This window comes from Ambystoma mexicanum, chromosome 12 (genome assembly GCF_040938575.1).
Source record: "Ambystoma mexicanum isolate Mex_15411 chromosome 12, UKY_AmexF1_1, whole genome shotgun sequence".
NCBI lineage: Eukaryota > Metazoa > Chordata > Amphibia > Caudata > Ambystomatidae > Ambystoma > Ambystoma mexicanum.
In genome coordinates, this window is record NC_090936.1 from 510,641,559 (window position 1) to 510,665,425 (window position 23,867).

Sequence of the window (23,867 nt, forward strand, 5' to 3'; positions counted from 1 at the left end):
GGACTTCCTGCAAATGGTGCTTGGGAGTAAGAAGACACAAAAACAGGACTTGTAACCCTAGTGCGAGCCTCAGCGTTCCGAGAGGCCAGGCACCCTCTCACCAGAGAGACCCCTGGTTACAAGGAAATAAGAAAGAAAAATAAGGCCAAACTAAAATAACAGGTAAGAAAAAATAAAATGGAATGGATTCTGTGTGTGCTAGAAATGCAGCGCCCAGTCACGCGCCGTGGTGTGCGTAAGCCAGCAACGTAAAGGAAATAAAATCAAGGCTAATAAAACATTTTCCCATCAGAGAAAAGCAAAGCAACAGCCAGCACCGAGGCAGCAGCGAGTAATTGCTAAGTACTAAGAGCATTGATTCTGCATATCTGAGAAATAAGACTGTGGCTGATAAATTATATTAGGTGAGAAAAGTGTGTAGTGGGTTGTCTGCATTACAAGCAGATGCCAGCCCCATGCTAAACCCACAAGTCAAAGCAATTGTTAGAAGGTACTTTTATCAACTTTGCATGGTATGACACATAACACTGTACATTTCCTTTATCAACAGGGCCATGGCTGTTATATCAATTATCCTAACAAGACTGGACTCTCAAACAGCCTTTACCTAGGTCTCCCCCACTACGTCAAGAGAAAGGTACAAAGGGCTCAAAACGTGGCAGTGAGATTATATCTTGGGGCGAAAAGGGTCGAACACACTACCCACTGCACTAAACATGCTGCACTGGCTCCCAGTCTCAAAAAGGGATTGATGCCATCCATGATTAGCAGAGTCCAGCTTGCTTCACAAGAATGTTTCTGCACTACACACCAACCAGGGCCCTCAGATCCAGGAACTCTAGTTGTTGTCCTCAATTCAAGAAGAAAGAACCAGGAGGATCTTCTTTTTCAAGGATATCAAGGATAGCCACTTACCTACGGAATCCCCTGCCCAAACATATGTGCATGGAAGCAAACTACCACAAATTCAGGAAACAGCTCAAAATGTGGCCCTTCAACTCAATCAAACTGGATACACATCAAGCTACCCAGACAACCCTGAAAGTCCTTGATGGCTTCTATACTCCTCAATCTTTTTAAGGTTTAGAGAAGTGCCTACACCCAAGCCAACAAGAACCATGGACAAAGGTATCAAGTCTGCTGGAACTAGGCAATCTTGCCACAAGAAAACCTTCTCCTAAGAAAACATGTCACCTCCAACCAACACATCCCTCACTAATTACTCACTGTTAAATGTATCAATGTGTATGCCACATCCTCCACCCCTCTGAGGGCCCACACTATAAAGAGATGTATGCATTACCCTCCATCTATCAACACTTCACCCCACATCAATGCATCCACTATTATCACCCTAACTCTGTGACCACCCTTAAGGCTGTAACATACCCCACACCTTGCTGAACCAGTTTAACATAGAAGAAGTTGGCACTCAACACACAGCTAATGGGTGCTTCCGGCCTTCTCCCACTAACAGCCAGAGTTTATATACAAATGGAAATTCTGAGTGAAGCCACACCATTCTATTGGAAAGAGAGGGAGATACTTGTCAATTTGTATGCCCAAGAAAATGTCAGTTTCCATTACCATTGCCATCTTTCCAATAGCAATGTTCAGAAAATAAATGGTTTTGTGTTAAGTGGACTTCTAATGCCAAGTAGGATTGAGGGTTTAGTTCCGATCCCTTCAGAGAATTATAATTTCATGTACGTGTGAATTGTAAATGAACCAATATTCTGAGCTCTCCAAAATGAAAGCACAGTTCCCTGACCCCACCCTATTGATAACTAGTATAACACAAAACACTGTCAGCCTGATTCATGGAATTATTTGCGTGAAAAACGCAGATTTGCGCGCCTTTCTGCCCGAAAATCCCTGTTTGAAGAATGGGGATTTTTCGGGCAGAAAGGAGCGCAAACCTGCGTTTTTCACGCAAATAATTCCATTAATCAGGCTGTGCGTATTTTGTATGCATGCCTGCACTATAAACCAACAGAAACAGATAGGTATTGCAGAGGTATTCAGGGAATAAGAAAGTTATTTGTGTATTTGATGCATATAATGTAGCTTTTTCCTGATACCAGTTCTTGCCAATGACGTGAAAGAAAATTCAGCTACATCTCCATTTAAAAGTGTTCTCTCATGTCAGCACTTGTTGTGGATGTTAAAGAAAGTACAATGTATTAAATTGTCATGTGGTCAGTTAAATAGGAAAAGATATGGAAGCTGACACATGGTGGTAACTTGAGTATACATTGTATTTTGTTGCATTGAATAAGATACATATATGATTTATAAGAATGAATGTTTGTGTGTATTGACCTTTAGTGAGAAAAGGCAGGCAGGTGTAGAGGAGCAGATGCATACCTCTGCAGGAAACCCTGCCCCCCTTCCTCCCATATGTTGGAGACATGAGACTGTGCCATGTTTGACACCAGCCGCTGTGCCAATGCCACAACGTGTGTTCGAGAGAAGATACCCGTTGAGACAACCCTACTGAATGTATACCCGTAGTGAGGAACTCCGTGAAGGAATATGAGAAAGAGCAAAGAAAAGAAGCTAGTGACATCACAAAAATGATGCACAACGTCCCAAGATACTGACTGAAGAGGATGTATAGATCCTAAAGAAACTAATGACGAAGTAAAGAATCAAGTGAACCTTTAAATACGAAAAAGAAGATTATACGTGAACAAGGTGCTGCAGAAAATTAACCATTTATTAAATGTACAGATGCTGAAACGCAAGGTAGACCAAGTCATCATGGAAGCTGGCAATATGTAGTGAATAGATAGCAGGTGAAGCCGCCATTATATAGAAACTGGACATAGGTATCATGAATTTAGTAAGCCATAAACCATGAAGAGGGAAGGGAAAACTGTGTCGCAGCAAGAATAAGCAGAATCGTGGAGCTACAAGACGAGGCTGTCTGGCCTGGAGGCAAGACTGAAGCAGCCAAGGTCAGCTATCCATTCTGTAAATGTGCGAACGTGCGGAGGATGAATCATTCCTTGCTAAAGTGTAAAGTAAGAACACCAAGAGTGCCACATTTATTTCATTTAGAGCATTTAAACACCTGCAAAAAGGACCAAATCATGATCTCCTCTCACGTGAGCCATGGATGAAAATAGAGTTTGAGCGTTGAGTCCCAGAACACAATAGTGAGTGCTCTCACTCCCATGTATTCTAAAAGACCAGGATACTTTGGAAGGCCAAGTTCAAAGACAATCTTCATGGCAGAAGGCATGGGCCATGAGAGATGCTAGGCTAATTGGGTGGTGGGGTAGCATCATGCCCCATCTCCTTGCACCTGAGTCTGGGCTTATGTGTTGCTAAGTGAACCGAATGTTCCAGACCTGGCACACAAGTGCCAACCAATTGTATTAGTCCATATAATAAAGGAGCTTATAGTTTGAAGACCAATGAGAAACTGTTTATCCAATGTTTCTGAAGATTACATGTTTTAGAGTTAGGCATATGTTGTCCACCTGATAGTGGACAGCCAATCACAATCCTAGTCCCTATAGAAAACTATACTGAGATGTTCCCCTTAGTCAATTCCGATCCTTGATAGGTTTTTCATTATTGCCAAGTAGTATGCGTCACCTCTGATGTATTTTTGGTATAAAAGACTATGGGCCTCATTATGAGTCCGGCGGTAACTGTGGCGGAAATTCCGGGAGGTTATCGCCGGACTCATATTACCATTCCACCTCCGTGATTGCCGGAATCACCGGGGCATTACAAACCCGGTGACCCGGTAATTCCGGAGGCGGAAATCGGTAAATCCCCATTCCCATGGAGTCCCATAGGACTCCATTTGGATGGGGACTATGGAAACATCGCCTACGTCTATGACAGAGCCTGTGTTTGCATGTCCGCCTGCTGGCGGGTGGTGTTAAACCCGCCAGGTCAGACCTAGCAGGAGTGACACCTCCCACCTGCAGTACTCTTAATCAGCCGGTCCTGAAAGAACGGTGGTGGCGGATTTACCACCACTGTTCTTTCCGGACCGGCAGGGTCGTAATGAGGCCCATTGTTTTATGGCCAACTCTCTGTTGGCTTCATTAAAACTCCCCTGAGCAAAGCTGCTCCTGGTCTCCATGCCATAGTTATCAGTGTTTCAGTAGCCCACTTCCATGGGTCTGGAACTCTAGGACACTTCTCAACTCAGTCTCAGGGTCAGCAGTAAAAGCCTGAAGTGGATACCCAGTCTCTTTAATAGAATTTATTGACTCTTGATCTTCTGGGTCCATTGAAGATTATTACATTGTCCCAAGTCACCTCCCTTATCTTGGGGCTTGTCCCAGGGACTCCCACATCTGGCAGGTCCTAACCTTGGCTCTGTGACCCTCGCTCCTGCACTGGCTCATGCTTCCACCCAACAATGGTTCTTTCCTAGATCTCATCCATGAACCGGGAACCCTGAGAGACTGCCTACGTCTGGTTAAATAACCTAAGTCCACTTCCCGAGTGTGGATCCCAGGTAGTTTTTCTAAACCTGGACTGAATGGATGTGCCTGACTTCTAACTGACCTATGTGCCTATGGTCATGTGGTCTGTGAGTGCGCTGTCCGGAGGTTCTCTCTTAGTTATCACAAGGGACAGGGCCAAATGAAAGTCGTCTTCCTCTTGCTTCTGCAGCTGCAGTATGACTATCTTATCTCCTTCACCTTTCTGTGTTTCTGAGGTGTGTCAGAGGTGAGCCATGCAAACCTTCTGTGTACAAGAGCGTAAATCGAGGGAGAATTGCAACTTTATATCTTCTGCAGTATTGTCCCAGTATGATACACAACTTGTAAAAATTAAAAAACGAACACAATAAGAGGCGGTTTGACAGAGGATCGTCCATGATGGGGAGCATTAATAAGGAAGAGAGAGATAACTAGAATATGTTTAATCTTTCACCATTCACGCAGCATGAGGAGGATCTGCGTGGTTTTTACGTCACGGAAAATTCTGTAACGGAAATGTTTGCATGGGAATGTAGGCACCACCAAAGGTTCGTACATCTCCCATGCAAACATACACTGCAAATCACTACATACCCACACCCCCACCCACAGCACACCACCCACACCCTCAGCACACCCACTCCCCCAACATAAACAAACCCTACTTACCTTTTCTTCACGCTGTGTCGCTACAGCGCCAGTTCCCTTTCACTTCCGTGATCGGGAACCGGCGCAGCATGGTCCTTTTCTTATTTTCTAAATTTGTTTTATGGGCAGCTGCAGGGGTTTCTCCGCAACCCTGCTTACTAAACTATAAAGTATAGTGAGCGGGATGTTGCGCGGGACACCCCCACGGCCCCCCTTTTTTTTTTACTTACCTACAATGCAGGCCACCAAAGGTTCGAACTTTTAGTGTTTGGACCTTTGGTGGTCTGGTTTGTACAGTCGGACCTTTTTTTCGGTCCGATCGTACAATTCCCATGAGAACACATCTCCTGGATGCATTCTTTATACTGGCTGTTCTCTACTTCTTATACAGAGATGCATAAGTATGGAGCTCAGCTAGGATGGACTTATGTATTTGATGCAGACCATAGACGTGTGCTTGTTACCTCCTCAATTTAGGTGAGTCTAGGATGGTGACAGGACCTGTCTGCCTATACACTAAACAGTGGTCTTACAGCCGGAGTTAGAGATTTAAAAGATATAAATGAATGTATAAAGAGACTAATGACAGGTCTCTCTTGAACCAGGTATCCTATGTCTGAGTGAACTTCACTTATAGAAGATTTTCAGATCTATCTGGATGAAAGTCAGGCACGAACAAGAGGAGATGAAGGGTCCTATAAAAATGAGTAATGCCAAAATGTCGTTGTGACGTAGGCCACTTATGTACCCTGCTGTTTTGAGAATTTAGAACCTAAAAGGGGCTATGGATGATTAACTCCACTAGAATTGTAAATAATGTTATCGTTCTTAACCAAATATCCTTATGTTTATGTGTTTTCCTTTCTATATCACTTTTGTATAGAAGCACTGGCACTTTAAAGGTTTTCCCCTTTGGGATCACATTTGCAAATGTTTTCTTGTTTATTCAAAACATGTGTACTGTATAGAATTAGGAGATAGATGAATAGACTTTTAATATTTTTTAAATGATGCTTTGTATTTGAGGTCCCATGAATAATAAAAACACTTTTTGTAGAGAGGCATACATTATTTGGAGTTATTGTTTTGGAGGAGCAGGGACATTTGCTGTAAGAGATCAGTGTTGTCCCAGTAGGGCAATAATTGTAGTGGTGCAAGTCATGGGAATCTCTGGTGGCGATGACAAAAAAACAAGCCCATTAAGCCCTTTATTTCAAAGCTCAAACCCCTCCTGGAGTCCTGTCATAGGAAACAATGTATCAATTCCATTATCAGAGAATTTCCCTGAGTCCCTGTAAAGTTTGCTTTTTCCTGAGACATGCAGCGTGTATCCCTTCAAGAGGCAAGCAGCCTCTTTGATATCACACACAGGCTTTTCTGTCCAGTGAGGCACAGCTCCCCTAAGGTCAGCGAGGGCCTAATAAACTTCCCATGAAGAGGCTTATGTATGTCTCTCCCGCCATAGATATCAATGGGTTTCACCAGGGTCTGGTATAAATGACCATTGTCCTGGACGTCAATGGCTTCTTCCAAGGTCTGGGGTGCAGTCAACCCATAGCCATCGGTTGGGTTCTGGGGAGAATTCCATGTGATTATTCCCTAGTTCACCCCACGATGATAGTAAGGGTGGTGCAGTGATCCTCTGTTTACCTTCTTTGTGTCCAGCATCCACAAGTTCAGTGTGGAACCCAGCCCCTACGGCCACCCTTGTTTCAACAGCCAGGGACCCGCAGGAGATATCATCACACCTGTCGTCACCACCAAACAAGAAAGCACCCAGCAACCGGGAGCACACTGAGGTAAGCTCCAACCCAGACTAAGCACTTGAAAAGCTACCCACCTTTGACCCTTAACCAGTTTTCTACTAGTAAGGTCATACTGCAGCCCCATTAAACAAACTTTCCAGAGAATGCTAGGCCAGTTACCCCTACGTCCACCATGCAAAGCACACAACAACCGGAATGGCTGGTCCTGGCTGCACAACGTACATACCACAAGCCCAACCAATGCACCCCAGCACTGTGTGCACACAAGTTCTCCATCCTGGACACAAACTCATCAGTGCCCTAACACAAAACAACTAGAAACTCATACACACACAAAGCTCTCAGGATTCTTTGGCTGTACGTATCTACACAAGAGTGCAGCAACCCCCCTTTCATCTTTCATCCCAATTAAACCTCACTCACTGTTCTCCAGAGCAGCCACGGGCCGCCTGCAGCCCATGTCAATGGCAGCACTGAGCGAAGAAATCTTATTAACATAATGAAATCTGAGTCTTTTGGTTATCTTTATGCTTTCAATTAAGGGCAAAAAGAAATAAAAATAGATAAGGCAGCAGCAGTGAACTCCATTACAGATGCAAAATCTAGGCGAGTGTGGTTTAGCCAATGGAAATATACATGAGATAATGGAAGTGAATACTTTTTCAAATATTGTCTACTTTGCTTTGTCTAAATGTCACTTTTAAGTACTTCAATTACACATTCATTTTTTTAAAACAGCTTTTGCTTATATTGCAAAGATTTTATATTTTCAGACAGGGTTGCAGTGCAGCGTTTGTAGTCAGGGGTGTGTGCTCTAGCACCTTGAAGCGTCTTTTGTGCTAGATGGAATTACAATAATAGATCTCAGACCAAATAATCAGACAGACTCAAAGAATATAGCAAAGTACTACTTTATTATCAATTGAATAAAGCAGGGTCAACTGGCAGACATCGGACTGATTCTTGCACACTCACAAACAAATTTGATCGCATGGAGGTCTTATACCCCAATATGTGTCATCTATGATGTCATTCTGCATGGCAAAATACAAAACCTATCAAGGGAAGGGATTGGGGAAGGGAATATATCTACTTATAGAACATATACGTATTAGTGCATCATTGGCTACCCCTTATCTGTAGGGCACCCCTTGAACTGCCTCTAAAAATGTACAATACTGATTATATTGCACATAAGAGTGGATTTGCTTCTGCAACATTGTATATCAGGTCGTCCCCCAACCCCACTGATTGGTTGGTATACTATCCCAACCTTGGACTTTTGGCTCCTTAGCAGCAGGTACGTGAAACAAACCTAGGTGTTTGGATCCCATCAGACCACTCTCCATTTTCTCAATTAGTCCATCATCTCTCCTCAGTAGGCCACAAGGCAAAGTCTTCTGTTTGTAGTTGACTTTGTGCCTGTTCACTGTCCTGCAACATTCAAGGGAGCGTGAGCACACCACTATCTTAGCTTAAGGCTCTAATGAATAGCCTTTATTTTTGACTTCTTAGTCACATGTGAAGAGACCACCAATGAGTCCATTTCATCCTTACATTACTGCTATTTGATTCAATTCATGCAAAGTTTTGTTGCTCCTCTTGTCTTCTAGAGACTTGCTCACTCTATCTCATATGAACTTTGTACACTTTAAATTGACCAACAGTTTGGCTCTCACAGATGTTTTTCGTCTTCTTCCATCTATGAAGAATGTCCTACATTCAGAGCATATCCATGTACTCTGTTTGTGCTCTGTGCTTATACCTTGAAAATACCATCGTTAACGCGAGGCCAACCTTGGCACATTGTCGGCTCTGCGCACAAAACTGTTTTCATGCATCTCCTGATTCGTACAGCCTCAGCCTGTCTCTGAGGCAGCTTGGTTACATTTGCTGTCCTTTCCATGTTATATATTCCTCTGTAGCAAGCTTCGATACATTGTCTTTCTACCTTACATTATTGCATATTTACAGTTATTGGTCAGTGAGCTACTTTATTTTCTTTAGATATGATTACTTTAGCTTTAGGTAAATTTCACTCTCAGTGCTTCAGTTACATCATTACTTAGTATTTTCATATCGTCTCAACATAGGTTCATATAGCCTTCCTGACATCACTTTGTCCTCTTCAGATTTCACTTTAACGTACGTCCATGATGTGCACAGGTGCATTTTGACATCTTGGCAGATGACATTCTTCCATGTGGCAATCTTCCATACGACATCTTTCCACACGTTTAGGGTACATTCTGTATGGCTGCCTGAATGCATAACGTCTCTCATACACTCGATGCTGTATAGAAATGATGTAGGGGGTCCCATCTATGGTTTTTCGCTAATTGTTTCAATATGATGCCTGTAAGGGGGTAGGAACTTGCAGGATAACATCTATCTGCTCCTCTACTGGTATATTCTAGAGTTTCGCCCTTGGCGTTGCACTGTATCGAAGCTGTCCTGGAAAGGGGTCACTCTGAGTGAGGAAGAGGGGAAAGTGTTTTCTTTAAGCTACATTCTGGGGACCAATCAAGTGGTAATGGCCCACGGACCAAGTTAATATGCCAGAGCATATCACAGAGTATGGCCTGAAGAAAGGGGAATGATTATTACCCTGAGGAAAACACTGGGGTGTTAAGGGTGAGTTAACAGAGAGAAAACATGCATACTTGCCAACATGACCCATTCCAATCTGCAGATTCTTATCCAGTCCTGGTTTTTTCTTTGCATTCTGGGACTTGAAGTCTGATTTTTGTAATGGGAAAAGTGGAACTACAAGTCCCAGAATACATAGAAAAAAACAGGACTGGGTAAGCACCTACAGATTGGAATGGGTCATGTTAGCAAGTATGAAACATGGTGCGTGGAAAGCATGTGACCCGTGGATTCTGTTAATGTGGAAAAGAGATATGGCCACCATGGAAATGAAAGTAAGGGCTCTGAGCGGATCTCCTTTTCAATTTTCATTCTATGGGCATCGAGGTGCCGACAAGAGGTAGGGTGTCAGATATTGAATAGATGGCCTGCAACGCACGCTGGGAGTAGATAAGGAGGTGTGGGGAAACAGGGCATTCATCAGTAAAGAGAGGGGAAGGGGTGGTGCGATCCATGGGCAGGCTGAAAAATGGGGCACCCAGGGATGAAGCGCCAGCCTGCAATTTCGAACGTGGGCTTGCATCTGTGAATACAGCTGCTTTCATGCAAAGCTGATTGGTTGGTGTGGATTCCCGGCATTCATTTTCATTTTGGTTATTTGACGTCACTGCCAATATATAACCCACCAGTACGTTTGTCAAGTTGGCGTCCATGAGCCTCGAGTGGAGTGGAGGAGTGGCTGGCCTTTGACAGTCTTTGAAACCTTCTCAGTGCTTGTTGATGATGTCACCCTTCAACATTTATCTTCTAAAGCTTCCCTTTCCTTCCCACAGGGCCAAGTACTTCCGGGGACAGAAGGTGAACGGAGACCACGAGATCCGGGTGGAACAGGTGAGCATCATGCACTCTTGTCCCAAGTGCTGGTGTTTATGCTCAAGCGACTTGTGTGTTGTGGGGTTTACAGACCAGGACTGCCCTGAAGATACCAACTAAGAAAGGATTGGTGTCCGACACAAGGGGTGTGTGGTGGATGAGTTGAACTAGGTGTGCTGTCTTATATCGCTGTTGCCGTCTTACTTTCAAAGGGAAGCCATTCTGCTACAACCCAGATGCACAAAGCTCAGCAAACCATTCGCACGTCATGCGTCATGCGCAGGCATAAGTATAACTTTTCAGAAACTGTTTGCCAAGAAGGTTTATTCATGTTTCAGAGAGAGAGTGGCATAGACAGGGTGTGGCATGAGGGTCAAGGTGCACCCTCATTACTCCATGGCCCAACCTGCCTTCTAGTCACACTTCAGCTGTGACCCATTGTGTTCTTGACAAGTGATGGTGCATATTTGCTAGTTTGATTGAGAAGACAATATTGTGAAACTTTTTTGTGGCACTGAAACTGTTATGTTTGTGTCCAAAAAGACTCCAAGGATTTGGGGCTTTATCACGTAGACTCTTCTGGGGTGATCTGTTATCGTGAAAGTAGTACAACCCATTGGGCAGGATGTCAAGTTGTGAGGTGTGAAATAACGAATGGTCGTGCCTTTTAGATATACATCATATTGCATTCTGGTATATGTAGTCATATATTTATAAAATGTATAGTAGTACAAAATGACACATGATAACAATGCCAGGACTTAGAAGACAGGGTGCTGGGCGCTGGTTCAGCATACTTTTATGACCGAGGAATGGAGTAGTTGATTGAGAAAAGTGGGCAGTGGTTTGTATGCATTACTAGCTTTAGAATGCTGTTATTTCGCATGCAGATTACCGTTTTCTTGTCTTCTTTTTGTTAGTTGGACGTCTAAAAGCCTTTAACAGTACAGAAAAAGAAAAACAACATCCATCATTAATCACACATGCTTAAATTACAAGGTCTACATACAGTTTGTATTAAAAAAACATTTAAAATTCATAAATAAATGCAACCTAAACTGAATTCATTCCAATCGACCATAAAAAGCCTACTACAGCTATCAAGTCAGATGTAGAAGAAAGTCTAATCTATGAACTCTCCCGTCCCCTGCACACTTATATGCTGTGAAACAGCCAACATTTCTTTTTTTTTTAATGTTTTATTGGGTAAACATTTTCAGCATTTAACATACTCAACCATGGCACTCATAAGTGCTTCCTAATTTCATTCTTTAGGTTATTGACCCTTAGTCTATTTCCAAGTCAAACGTTCTTATACTATTGTATCCTTTAACAATTTCTCCACGAATTTCAAGGCATCAATTGTTAATCCAAGTTTATCGGCAGTTGACAGCCTCTCCCAAAACTCCTCTTCCTGCATGGGACCACACACCTGGATGTCATTTCCCAGTGCTTTATTTCTTTGATCGATGATCGCTGTGTAGCTCAGCATCAGAAGTCTGATTGTTTCAATGGATTCCAGATCTTTTCAGAAGCGACAGGTAGCTTCTTGTGGTTTAATCTGTTTTTGGTAAAGCTGCACCTCTCTTGAGGGTAAGATATTTATCAATAAGACATATACGAATTTCAGACATATGATACACCACAAATAGTTTTTTAAAAAAGGGTGAGCATCATTTAATGGCTTCTATTTCTTGCAGAGGCCAAACAATCTGAGTCATGCTCGATACGTTTCTGGGTGAAGACCCCTTCTTCAAGAGCAAATCATAATGCAAAAAAATCCAGAACAAACTTACAAACTCTGAGTACAAATACATGTCAGCATTTGTTACATTTCCACAATTTCTAGCCACAGATACTCAGGAGCCCTCACTGTGATTGTTGTACCTAAAATATTAGTTTGTCAACACTTTCATCATCCCATAGTGGGTAGTGCAGAGAGTCCAGGAACTCAAGATGATATACCAAAAACCAACAGGATGTGACCATGTGTGTTTTTCAAAGATTGTTAAACGTTGTATAGCAACATAACTTGGCTAAAGAATGGTTATCATAAACGTCTGGCTGGCTATGTTCAATACATAGCAATCCATTTTGGCGGTAGAGCAGGCGGTTTTTGGGTATATAGCATTCGCTGTCTCCCGGTTGTGAGTAGACAGGAACCTGCGGCAGAGAGCTGTTTGAAAAACTGGTAATCCTGGCTGCTGTTTGCAAAGTATGTCTATGTTGAAATTGATCACCATAGACAGCTAAATGGGGCACAAAAAGTTTAAAACTTGGTTTTAATTGGTTGCCCACAGGATTGCCTTGGGTCTCCATTACTACTTGTTAAGAAAACATCTATTGGTTTTACAGATGTGTGTTACTGATTAAGCCCAACATGGCTTTGGTCATCCGTTTTTAAAATCTGCCAATTGTAGTGGGGACGATGGACGATCGGCACTTGTTCTACAGATTGACAATTTCAGATGGAAGTGTACATATTGTAGGGGTTGAACAAGGTAAGTAACAACATGAACCGAATTAGAATAATTTTAAATACATTGTAACATGGCCAACTGGAAGTTTGAAAATACTAAACTCTCTCGGAGAAGATGTTCTATATAGACTCCAATGACACTGAATCCTTGGATATCTAACCAAGTCTTGCAAAAAAAAAAAAAAAAAAGATAATAAATAAACCAATAAAGGACTTTAGTGGATAATGCAGCAGCACTGGGGATATTACCAGCATAACATTGCTATAGTGTGACTATGTTCTTAAAAACATTTGGTAAACTGGAACAATCCCTTCTTTACATGTCAATGTGTCTGTCAGCATGACTAAACTTTTAAAGCAAGCTTTCTTTTTGCATATTTCTAGGCATTTGTCCTTGATGGGCCACCTAGTGGGCAGGTAACGATCCCGTCAGTGCCAAACGCCTGAGCATATGCAAAATGCAGGGAGCACCTGGGAGCAAGACAAAGGAGCAATTGCATACCGTAAAGTGCTGCCAGCAGACCAGTGCAGGACGCTCTGTGCGACGTGTAATGGGCTTAACTGCAATGTAAACAAGCCCAATTACACGTGCACAGATGGTCCAAAAAGCGGACAAAAACTGCGACAAGTGACCTCCAAATATTATAAGTGACTTCGGGCAAAAACAAGCCCGAAGTCGCTTATGATAAGCGGACCTGGCAACACTGGTCACTACAAGTGGGTCACGTGCCGGTCCCTATGTAAGTGACGCTTTTGAAATATAAAAATAGAAAACGGACACTCCATTTGAGTGCTGATACCTCGCCATGTTGGGAGGGTGGCTGCTGAAGATGTACTCAGCACTTGCTTCCTGTGTGTCGGTATAAATACTCCCCTCACCACTAAAGGGTAAAAATCGTAATTGGTGAAAAATGGCAACCCACCTACTACGGTCCCATCCACATTGGCTCTTTGTGTATTACACAAATGTGGCCTAAATGTCTATGTAACATTACAATGGAAGTTGACCTGCTGAGAATATTCATTCAAATTCCATAATTAAGACTAATGCGAAAGGCTTTCAGAAGAATGAACATCAGCATAAGATAACAATGATGCAGTGTTGCAAAGCACACATTCTCATACAAAAGGTCTGCATATGTCGAAGAGGCAGATAGTCAATCATACATCATTCCCAATGTTAACTACCAATTCGAATCGACACGTAACAGTTTTGAATGATCAAGTTATAGACTCTATATCAGACCTGAATATCGATAGGGCATTGCCAGTTAGTCATGATCCACTATAGTTATACCCAGGCAATGTGCTGATATATACAAAAAATGTTGTCGATTCGAATTAGTAGTTAAATGACTGTAGTTTATACTTAATGCGTCTGCCAATGATTCCTCAATGAGCAGAGTTAAGTTAACATTGGGAATGATGTATGATTGACCCTGTTCCATTGGTTATTTTGAAATGTACTTTTATTTCTAGAAAGTCCTTTGCTAAACCACCTGAACTTGAGTTCATGAAACTCCGAATGTGAGAAAGATACATGTAAACCTGTCCAACAACTCACACTTTCTCTGAAAGTTGGAAGTGACAGATGCAAGGTTTTCTGTGCATATCCAAACTCTGAATTTATGGAGTCTTGAAAGAAGACACGGACTCCATCCTTATTGAAGTATGTAATCTTTTTTCTCAGTGCAAGTACAGTCACTGTGCTGCAGTCCCTTTTTCCTTTTCTGCCCCCCCAAACCCCAACCCTGTCCTTCTATCTCTTCGCTTATCTCCTATATGGGTTGTTTTACCCTTGATTCCCAGTAAATGAAATGCAGTGTGACAGTAAAATAAACTACATTCAGAATGGCTTCTCTAATTTAGGCAAGCCAAACCATGTAATAATGCTTATGTTTGCTTTAACCTTAGTGCCCAGTAAAATAAAATCCACGACACAGTAAGAGTTTATAGATAGACTGGCTGCACCAATTATAATTATAATTGTTTTTTATCACGCACTTAGGGCCTAATTCATGGAAGTGTTTTATAATGGTGCAATCCCATAGGAAAACGTTCCATGAATCAGGCCCTTAATACCAAAGAGGTTTCTAAGTGCGGACCTGGATTCGAACCTCTGTTGCTCTGTGTCATATTGCTTCCAAGACAAGCGAGTTGCCACTGAGCTATACTACCCATGCACCAATGTAGGCCCATCTAGCCAAGGAAATAACATTTATCATGCTGGCTTTAACCTTGTTGCCCAATAAAAAGTGCCATGTGACAGTAAGAAAATATATGCGTACTCGCTCTATCAATGTAGGCTAGTCTAGCCATGAAATAACACATGTTTGCTTTACCTTTAATGCCCAGTAAAATGTACCATTCCCCAGTAAGAAAATATATCCAGAGTGCCTGCGCATAGGCCAGTCTAGCTATGTATTAACACTCATCATGTTGGCTTTAACCTTAATGCTCAGCAAAAAATGGCATGCCACTGTGGGAAACTGGCTGCACCAGTCTAGGCCAGTCTAGCTAAGTAATGACATTTATCATCCTGGCTTTAACCTTGATGCCCAGTAAAAAATGACATGCCACAGTAAAAATATATCGACTGGCTGCACCAATATATGCCACAGTAAGAATACATATTTAAATCGTCTGCACCAGTGTGGGCCAGTCCAGCCAAATAATAACTCTGATCATCTTTGCATTACCCTTAGTGGCCAGTACAAAATGCCATGTCACTGCATGGTCCCCGTCACACACATAAAAACATTCCTCATGTTGACTTTATATTTTATGCCCAGTAAAAAATGCCATGCTGAAGTTAGAAAACATGCCCTCCCCCCAATCACAGGCCCTTTCCCAACCAGGCACAGAAGCTTCCAGACAGCATTCATTCATACACGTTCACTCTCTCATTCAAAAGGGCACCCATATTGCATTCACACACATTCAAATATGCACCCAGAAAGCATTCATACTCTCTCATTCACACACTCATCCAAACAACATGCAATCTCTCATTCACTGCACACTTACAGATATAAAACAATGCATACATGTATACATACATACACAATTACAATACATTATTTTTTTTACCTGCAGTCCTGGTCCAAACCACACCTGTCCCAATGACCCTCGGGCTCCTCCACCTCATGCAATATGAACCATGAAGCAGAGGCAACTTCTTTGTGCCCAAAGGTATTCACTGTGGTGCCAGAGCTCTTCCTTCATGGCACGCTAGGGGCCCTAAAATGAGGGCGGTGTAAGGGAGCACCCTAGAAACATTCGAGTCTGCAGTACCCCAACCTACATCCCCAACGAGCCATAGGTCACTGGACATGCCACTGGGGTACTGACAACTGTCAATGGGAGACCATGTTTCCTTTGACAGTTAATATAATACAATAAAGAGCAAGATGATTCGTATTCTCTACTTACACCCGACCCCCTCAAATAGGAACCTCTGTTAGATTTTCCGGCAGCACAAGTCCTGACAGAATGGACTGCGTGCTGTGATTGATTTACAAAAAATATAATTTATTCAAAGTATTCCAACTAAAAATTGAACATAAAATACTACCCTCACCTAACACTAAAGAAACACTTACTAAAACATAGGCCACAATTTTTACATATACACAAGACACAGAAGATAACACATAACAAAACACAAAAATCACAATGTGTCATTAAAATAACAATCCCAACATGTTTCTGTTCTTCACAATCCCATTCGGGCGAACATTCTTCAGGGGATAATTTAAAACATCCACTATTCTCCACAAAACCGCGTTGAATGGGTAGTTTCAGGCACCCTCAAAGGAAAAAAAGAAGACCTCAGGGCCTGTAAAAGCGAAGGAAAACAGAGGAAACTAATGAGCTCCAAAGGGGAGGGGTACTACAGAATGTAGATGGAGGGCTGGCTCATAAATTATGCCACCCTCACAAGGGTCCCAAAAACCAATGGACACCCAAGATTTACCTTTAATTGGTGAACCATCAATGCATGTCATAAAATGACAAATTTGCTAGTTTCTCGCCAATGAGAGACCAAATTCTTCAGGAGGCGTCACAGTCCGCCGGGGTATCACCACACCTAAATGGGACAAACCAATACACAGAGACCACATGCTCTGTTGCATCCAAAATTCACCCTGACAACGGCTTAAATAAAATAGCAACAAAGCTATAGTCATAATTACCTCTACAACTGTAGGGAAGGGTACTGCAAACAGCAATACAGCGGTATACGTGCCACAAGAAAAAGATCCACAAGATTGTACGGCTTATCACAGTGTCAATCTGTAAGACAAATGTGGTCGTAAAACACTCCCTGGTGTCTAGCACAAACAGACTATCAGCCTTCACCACGCCATGCATTGTCACGACTGGGATTACCATAGAGGGTGACTAAATGTCTTACTCATGCCAAAATATAAAAAAGTATATATCAGCACCACGCACGTAGCAGAGAATCAAAACACACACCTGAGTGAAAGCACAGCGTATCAATGCAGATACGAATACGAGTGTAAATAGGGCCCCGAAACCCATGCAGAACAAACTACACAATGTGAGTTCTAGAATCTCTAGGTGTCAGTCCGTCTAACGTGTGGAATATCAAGCGGTTACTGACAAGCTGTCACTGACTGACAGATACAAATACGAGCGTAAATTGAGCCCGGAGACACATGCAAAAAACTGCACACTATGAGTCTGTGTCACGCGTAGAATGTCATGCGGTTACTGGCAAAACACTCACCTGCAAAGAGAGTGGGGGCTCACTCCGCCGACAACTCCCAAGTCCCTGACGCAATGAAAAGCCGTTACCATCAATCCACTAATTTGAGCAGGCGCGGCAAAAACGTAGTCTATACATCTATAGCCACAACGCGAGGAATGGACACTGAAAAAGGACTACTCTCCTCAGCGCAGTTCCCTGAGACAGAAAAATGAGTGGCCATCTTAAACAGGACCCAAAAACAAACGGTGTTGAAGAGTTTAATGGACCAAGGTCTCAAAAGGTGGACCCAGTGAGCACCAAAACAGTGCTAATTGTAGAGATTACAAAACAAAGGCAAACAACAAGGTTTGTTAGACCATATTTGCAAATACATGGTATAGTATTAATGAATATAATCCATACATTTTTTGTACCATGCCAATGCTGGCCCTTCAAATCGCATCACCCATTTACCACAACTTTAACTGGCACAATTAATGTTTGGTAGAAGCCGAATATATAGACATCAGGTAGTCACGCAATGTTCATATTCATATTTGGCTAATCAAATGCCAATCAATGCTTTCATTGAGCCCTAACACATTACTTGGTAATTTAAAAATAATCTTCTGCTCCAAATTCAATAATTTTCGATCTGTCGCAGTTTTAGTGTGACCATACACCTTTTTCAAAATGAGCCATGTGAAATCATTAAAGCTATGTTTCATTTCAAGGAAATGTTTGACTAACGAGGCAGTAATCACCTGATTTTTAATACAGCTCCGATGTTCCACCATCCGAACTTTACACTGCCTATTAGTCTTGCCCACGTAATGTAAGCCGCATGGACACGTGATTAAATATACAACATTGGATGTATTGCAATTGGTATTTTCAGTGAAAACCCACTTAACATTAGGTAAAATTTGTACAGATCTGGTTTCCTTAGTTTGGGCACACATGCTATAATTACCACACGAAAAATGTCCTTTCACTCCCGGCAACCCCCACAGTCTTGTTTGTCTAACATGAGGTGTCTGAGTTTCTGTCACATCATTTCTGATCAATATATTCTGTAAATTCGGACTTTTTTTGAAGGCCACTAAGGGAGGCAACACCTCTTTACCTTGGTAAACTTTCTTCCATGTTCTCATAACAATAGTTTTGATTTTGTAGGACAAATTTGAAAAAGTATTCACAAAAACAGTGCCGATCTTCCTAGTAGTTTTGTTACTTTTCTCTAACAGTGCCTCCCGGTTATTATTATAGGCTCTTTTGGAGGCGTTTCTGATCACTCTAGACAGGTAGCCTTTGGCTAACAATTTATGGGTCAATACATCCGCACTCTGGGTAAAGTCATCTTTCAGACTACTATTGCGTTTCAACCTCATAAATTGTCCAAAAGGCAAATTGTTCTTTAGATGCTTTGCATGATGGCTATTGAAGTGCAACAAGGAGTTCTTATCAGTAGTCTTATTGTAAGGCTTCACTTTCAATAGTCCATTATGATGAAAAATTGTGATATCTAGAAAATGGGTCTCAAAATCGCATATTGACCCTGTGAATTTCAAAAACCGGTTCTGTTGATTGAGCCACATCACGAAGCAGTCAGCTTCTTCCCTCGAGCCATCCCATATGATCAGTATATCATCTATATACCTCAGCCACATCCTCAAATGATGGATAAAAGGGTTAATGGCTGGCTATATCACCGCTTTTTCAAAATACTCAATTTAAAGGTTAGCTAGATTGGGGGCGATGGCAGCCCCCATGGCAGTGCCCTCAATTTGCTGGAAAAATGTCCCTTGAAATTGGAAGAAATTTTGAGTCAGGGCAAACTCAGTGCACCATAAAATGAAAGCATTGCTCACAGGATGTCGGTCCTCTCTATTCAACAAAATTTCTTCAACCACCTCTAACGTGGCTCTTTGGGGTATCACAGTGTTTAAGGATTGGATGTCCAGACCTATCAACAGGGACTGGCCAGGGATGAACTCTATACCTTCTATTTTGTTGATGGCATCGGTGGTGTCCCTCAAAGAACTTTTCATTTTCAAAACAGATGGTCTCAAATAAAAGTCTGCAAATTTTGACAGAGGTTCCAAAATCGAGTTGGCTCCAGAAACTATAGGTCTCCGAGGGGGGTTAACAAGTCTCTTGTGTACCTTGCGTAAGATGTAAAACACCAGTACCCTTCCTTGTTCCCTGGTCAAGAATTCAAATTCTTGTTTACTAATAATTTCTGAGTCAAATGCTGCAGTCACCTTTTCTTTAATAATCTTCTTAAGTCTGGCAGTGGGGTCATTAGTAAGTTTTAAGTAGCTGATGTCATCTGACAGAAGTCTCTCACATTCTTTTAAACAATCACTGCGATTCATTAAAACAATCGCTCCCCCTTTGTCTGCTTGTCTAATGATAAGATTCTTATCTTTAGCTGACTTCAATGCCGATGCTCTTTGAAGTTCGCTAAAATTCGAGTTGTGTGACTTCTCACAGGACTCTAACTTGCGAACTTCTGCCAGGACCTGTCTTTCAAACACCGTCGATTCGGCGGTGTAGGAATGGCTGGGCGCACAAAAAGTTGATGAATTACGCAACCCACTGTAGTTGTTGCTAGTATACCCTTCATGTTCACTGAAGTACTCGTTTAAACGTACTTTATGCATAAACGCAAAAAACTCAGTTCTGAATTCGAAAGGATCATGTGATTTAGTGATGACAAAACTGAGGCCCTTATTAAGGGTACTTTCTTCTTCAGAGGAGAGGATATGGTTGGACAGGTTTATCACCACTGATTCCTTGTCCGGCTCCTTGTCCTGACCTGGTTGTCCCAGTCCCCTCGATTTGGACCCTGCCCTAAAAAAGGCATCCTTTGTCTTTGTCTGTTGCCCCCTTTATGGCCTCTTCCTCTCCCTCTATTCAGATTTGCCTGAGCCCCAGGGTCATTATCTCCTGTGGTACTTTCTTCGCTTGAACTGTAAGAAGTATCTCTGAAATGTACACGTCTATTATTTTTCAGAGTTTGAAATGTGTTGCCAAATTTATAACCCACAGTGACATAGGGAAAAGATTTTTCGTGGCAGAAATTGGTGAGATCTTTTTTTAACCCTTTTACTCTTTCTAAGGTGGTATCATTTTCAAAATCCACTGGTCCTTTTAAATGCTGGTCCAATTTAGCTTTAAATGTGTCTAAATCAAGATCTTTTTTGATTTCTTCTTCAAGTTTGGTGATATCTATTTCTATTTGTTTAGAAACCTCTGTCGCTGTATAAATGATTAGGACTAACCAATCCCTCCCACACTTATTTGATATATAACTCAATTTTAGTTTAAATTCTGTGTTGTCTAAAAATAGATGTGACTCATTTCTTAGTATGAGGCCTTGAGGAAGGGTCTGGTTCTTCAAGTACTCTAGCATAATAGCTCTGTGTAATTGAGTACGTATGAGGTGTTTCCTTAATTGGATTGATTCGTCCCACTGATCATTGTTGTTAATATTGATCTTGTTTTCACCTGTCCCTGCCAGTACTGATAGTGAGTCTAACAGTTTTTTAACATGGTCCTCACTATATGCTAGACACTTGTCTGAAGCCATCGCCATGGTGTGATTCTGGACAATATAGTGGAATGTCACAGTGTCATGCAATACCTCTATATTAACAACCTGCGAGACCACCTGGAGCCTCTATCAACAGTATGTTCAAATAGGTACACACAGTCCCTATCTATATAATGACATCTTGCTCCACCGACAGGGATATCAATTTATATAATACAATAAAGAGCAAGATGATTCGCATTCTCTACTTACACCCGACCCCCTCAAATAGGAACCTCTGTTAGATTTTCCGGCACCACAAGTCCTGACAGAATGGACTGCGTGCTGTGATTGATTACAAAAAAAATAATTTATTCAAAATATTCCAACTAACAGAGGTTCCTATTTGATGGGTTTGGATGTAAGTAGAGAATACGAATCATCTTGCTCTTTATTGTATTATATAAATTTATATCCCCGTCGGTGGTGTAAGATGTCATTATATAGATAGGGACTGTGTGTACCTATTTGAACATACAATCCTTTGACAGTTAAGCCAGTCCAGGAGCACTCTTTCAGCTTCTTTCTGCAGTGGGGGAGCACTCACTGTTTTCACCAGGCTGGCTTGGCTCATCCATAATGGGGGGTGAGTCGATGCCACACCGCCCATTATGGATGAGCCGCCCCTGCTATTAGTACTGTCATTGCTGGACTATTGTAACAGTGCTTATATTGGGTTTTACAAAAACTGTAACAATTACAGCCTGACCAGAAATGAGCAGACACATAGGTTATTGGCTTAAAAAGAGGTATCCATATTTCACTGGCCTCAACATCTCTTCATTGACTGCCAATTCAATAACACAAAAAATATCTTTCAACATACTTGGCATCATGCACAGGGCTGTCTGGACACATGGGGCCTCATTACGAGGTATGAGATAGTCATGGTGCTGTTAGCAGCATGGCTACCCCCTTACCGCATAGCGGGTCCGGGTTCTCGGAATGGGTACTTACCAGGTCATTCCAACCTTAGAGGACCCGGTAAGTCCCCTGAGACCAGTCCCCATTCCCATTGAGCCCCTATAGGGCTCAATGGGAATGGGGAAGTAGCTAATAACAGTGCCGCAATTTGCAGTACCGTTATTAACTCTGAAGTCCCTTAGCGGGTCCCGTCCTTGACACCTGGTCAGACCAGGCGTTAATGAAGGGACCCGCTGAGGGACCTCGGAATATGGAGGTAAGGGATTACCAGCACTGGCACCCTTAACGGTGCCGGTAATCCCTTACCTCCTACCTCGTAATGAGGCCCATGGTCTCAAAAACGTAATCAAGTAAACTTAACAATGAAATACAACCCATGTTTTGAGATGTTCATCAGAAAGTAGCTTGTGTTACGTTCCAGGCAATATTTCTACTATGGTGACAAAGCCCATAGGCAGATGAGGGGGGTGCAGGCGGAATAGTCCTGAAGTGCACTTCTGAGGGGTCTTACCATCTTGTGTTTTGCCAGGGGCGCCAAACTTCCTTTCTGATCCCCTCCTGCCACCCCATTTCCTGCATACAAAGGTATTCTGGGTATGACATCAGCAGGCAAAAGACACTTGTTATAGCAGCCAGGATTGGACTCTTAACAACAGGCTCACTGAAGACCAATCCACTGTAGATTTTGCCTATATAAGGTGGAGAGACCCTCCCCTTAGTTGATTCATTTTTGGATTATTGAAGGATAATGATTCACCTGGAACTCTATTGAGGGTACAGACTTCCATAGAGGAGAAGATAGACTCCTTCTTGGAAGGCTCTATCTCCTTTCTCAGCCATACCACGGGCACATTTGGGGTGACTGTTGTTTGGACAGAGGGCTGCCTGCTTGCTAAGACACTGGTTTCTAGGACTTGCCTATTGGGGGAGGCAGCTCTGCAGGTGCTCTCTAGCAACTTTCCTGGCATGGGATGGCAGAATAAGGACTTGTCTTATCCTTTGTGACCCTGGAATGGGCCTCACATCAAGCCAGGGACAAAGAAACAGGCCTGGGCTCTGGTTTCCTCTTCAAACCACTCGTGGGTTACGCCGACCTGGACATCGTCTGCCTGTCCCAAGCTTCTTCATGCCCTGTGCCGTTGCTGATTGTAAACCGCATTGTGTGTTGGACTCAGTTGACCGCTCCCCAACCCAACCAAATCACTGCCCCGGAAAGCTCCCGGCCTCCTGAATTGATGCTGTCAAGCTCAAAGAATAAGACATAAAGGTTTGTGAAGTGGTTCTGCCCCCTTGCCTGCCTTAAAGGGCCCTAATTGCATCTAATAGTCCACGTTTTAGCATTTTAAAGACAACCTCAGTGAACCTAAAGATTGTTACTAAAATTCTTGCCTGTCTGCCCACTCGCTCAAAACCCAGAGCGCCCCTTTATTCCAAAGTCTGCATTCTCTGTTTTTTTTAGTTGTGCGTATTTTGAGTTTAGTTCAGGTTTTGCATTTGTATACAACCTTCATTTGACATTACCTTTATTGTTTTCAACAGTACTGTTGCTGTTTGGATGCTTCCGTGCTAGTTCACATCTCATCTGAAGGGTATAGCCTGCCCACACGCTGCGCTACGCTAATAGGCAAAGGGTATACCGTTATTGGTGTGCCTTATTCCCCCTTTATGATGGGGGTCACTTCAGATTTAGTAGCAGTGAGGGGCTGAGTAGGCGCTTAAGTCATTGCTCATCCCTGTTCTCCTGCAGCGCAGTAGTCATTTCATCACAGTGTGTGCACACGCGTGCTTGGCCTTTGAGTACACTGGCGCGACATGAGCA

The 23,867-nt window shown here is 42.5% G+C and overlaps 1 protein-coding gene across 1 annotated transcript in view; it reads left to right on the top strand.

Annotated features, from left to right (window-relative positions):
- SYN3 (synapsin III) overlaps positions 1 to 23,867 on the top strand; it is a 1,663,181-nt gene that overhangs the window by 451,261 nt on the left and 1,188,053 nt on the right. The window contains exon 4 of the mRNA XM_069628788.1: positions 10,291 to 10,348. Within this exon, the coding sequence (XP_069484889.1) occupies positions 10,291 to 10,348 (58 nt within the window). The remainder of the gene's footprint in view (positions 1 to 10,290; positions 10,349 to 23,867) is intronic.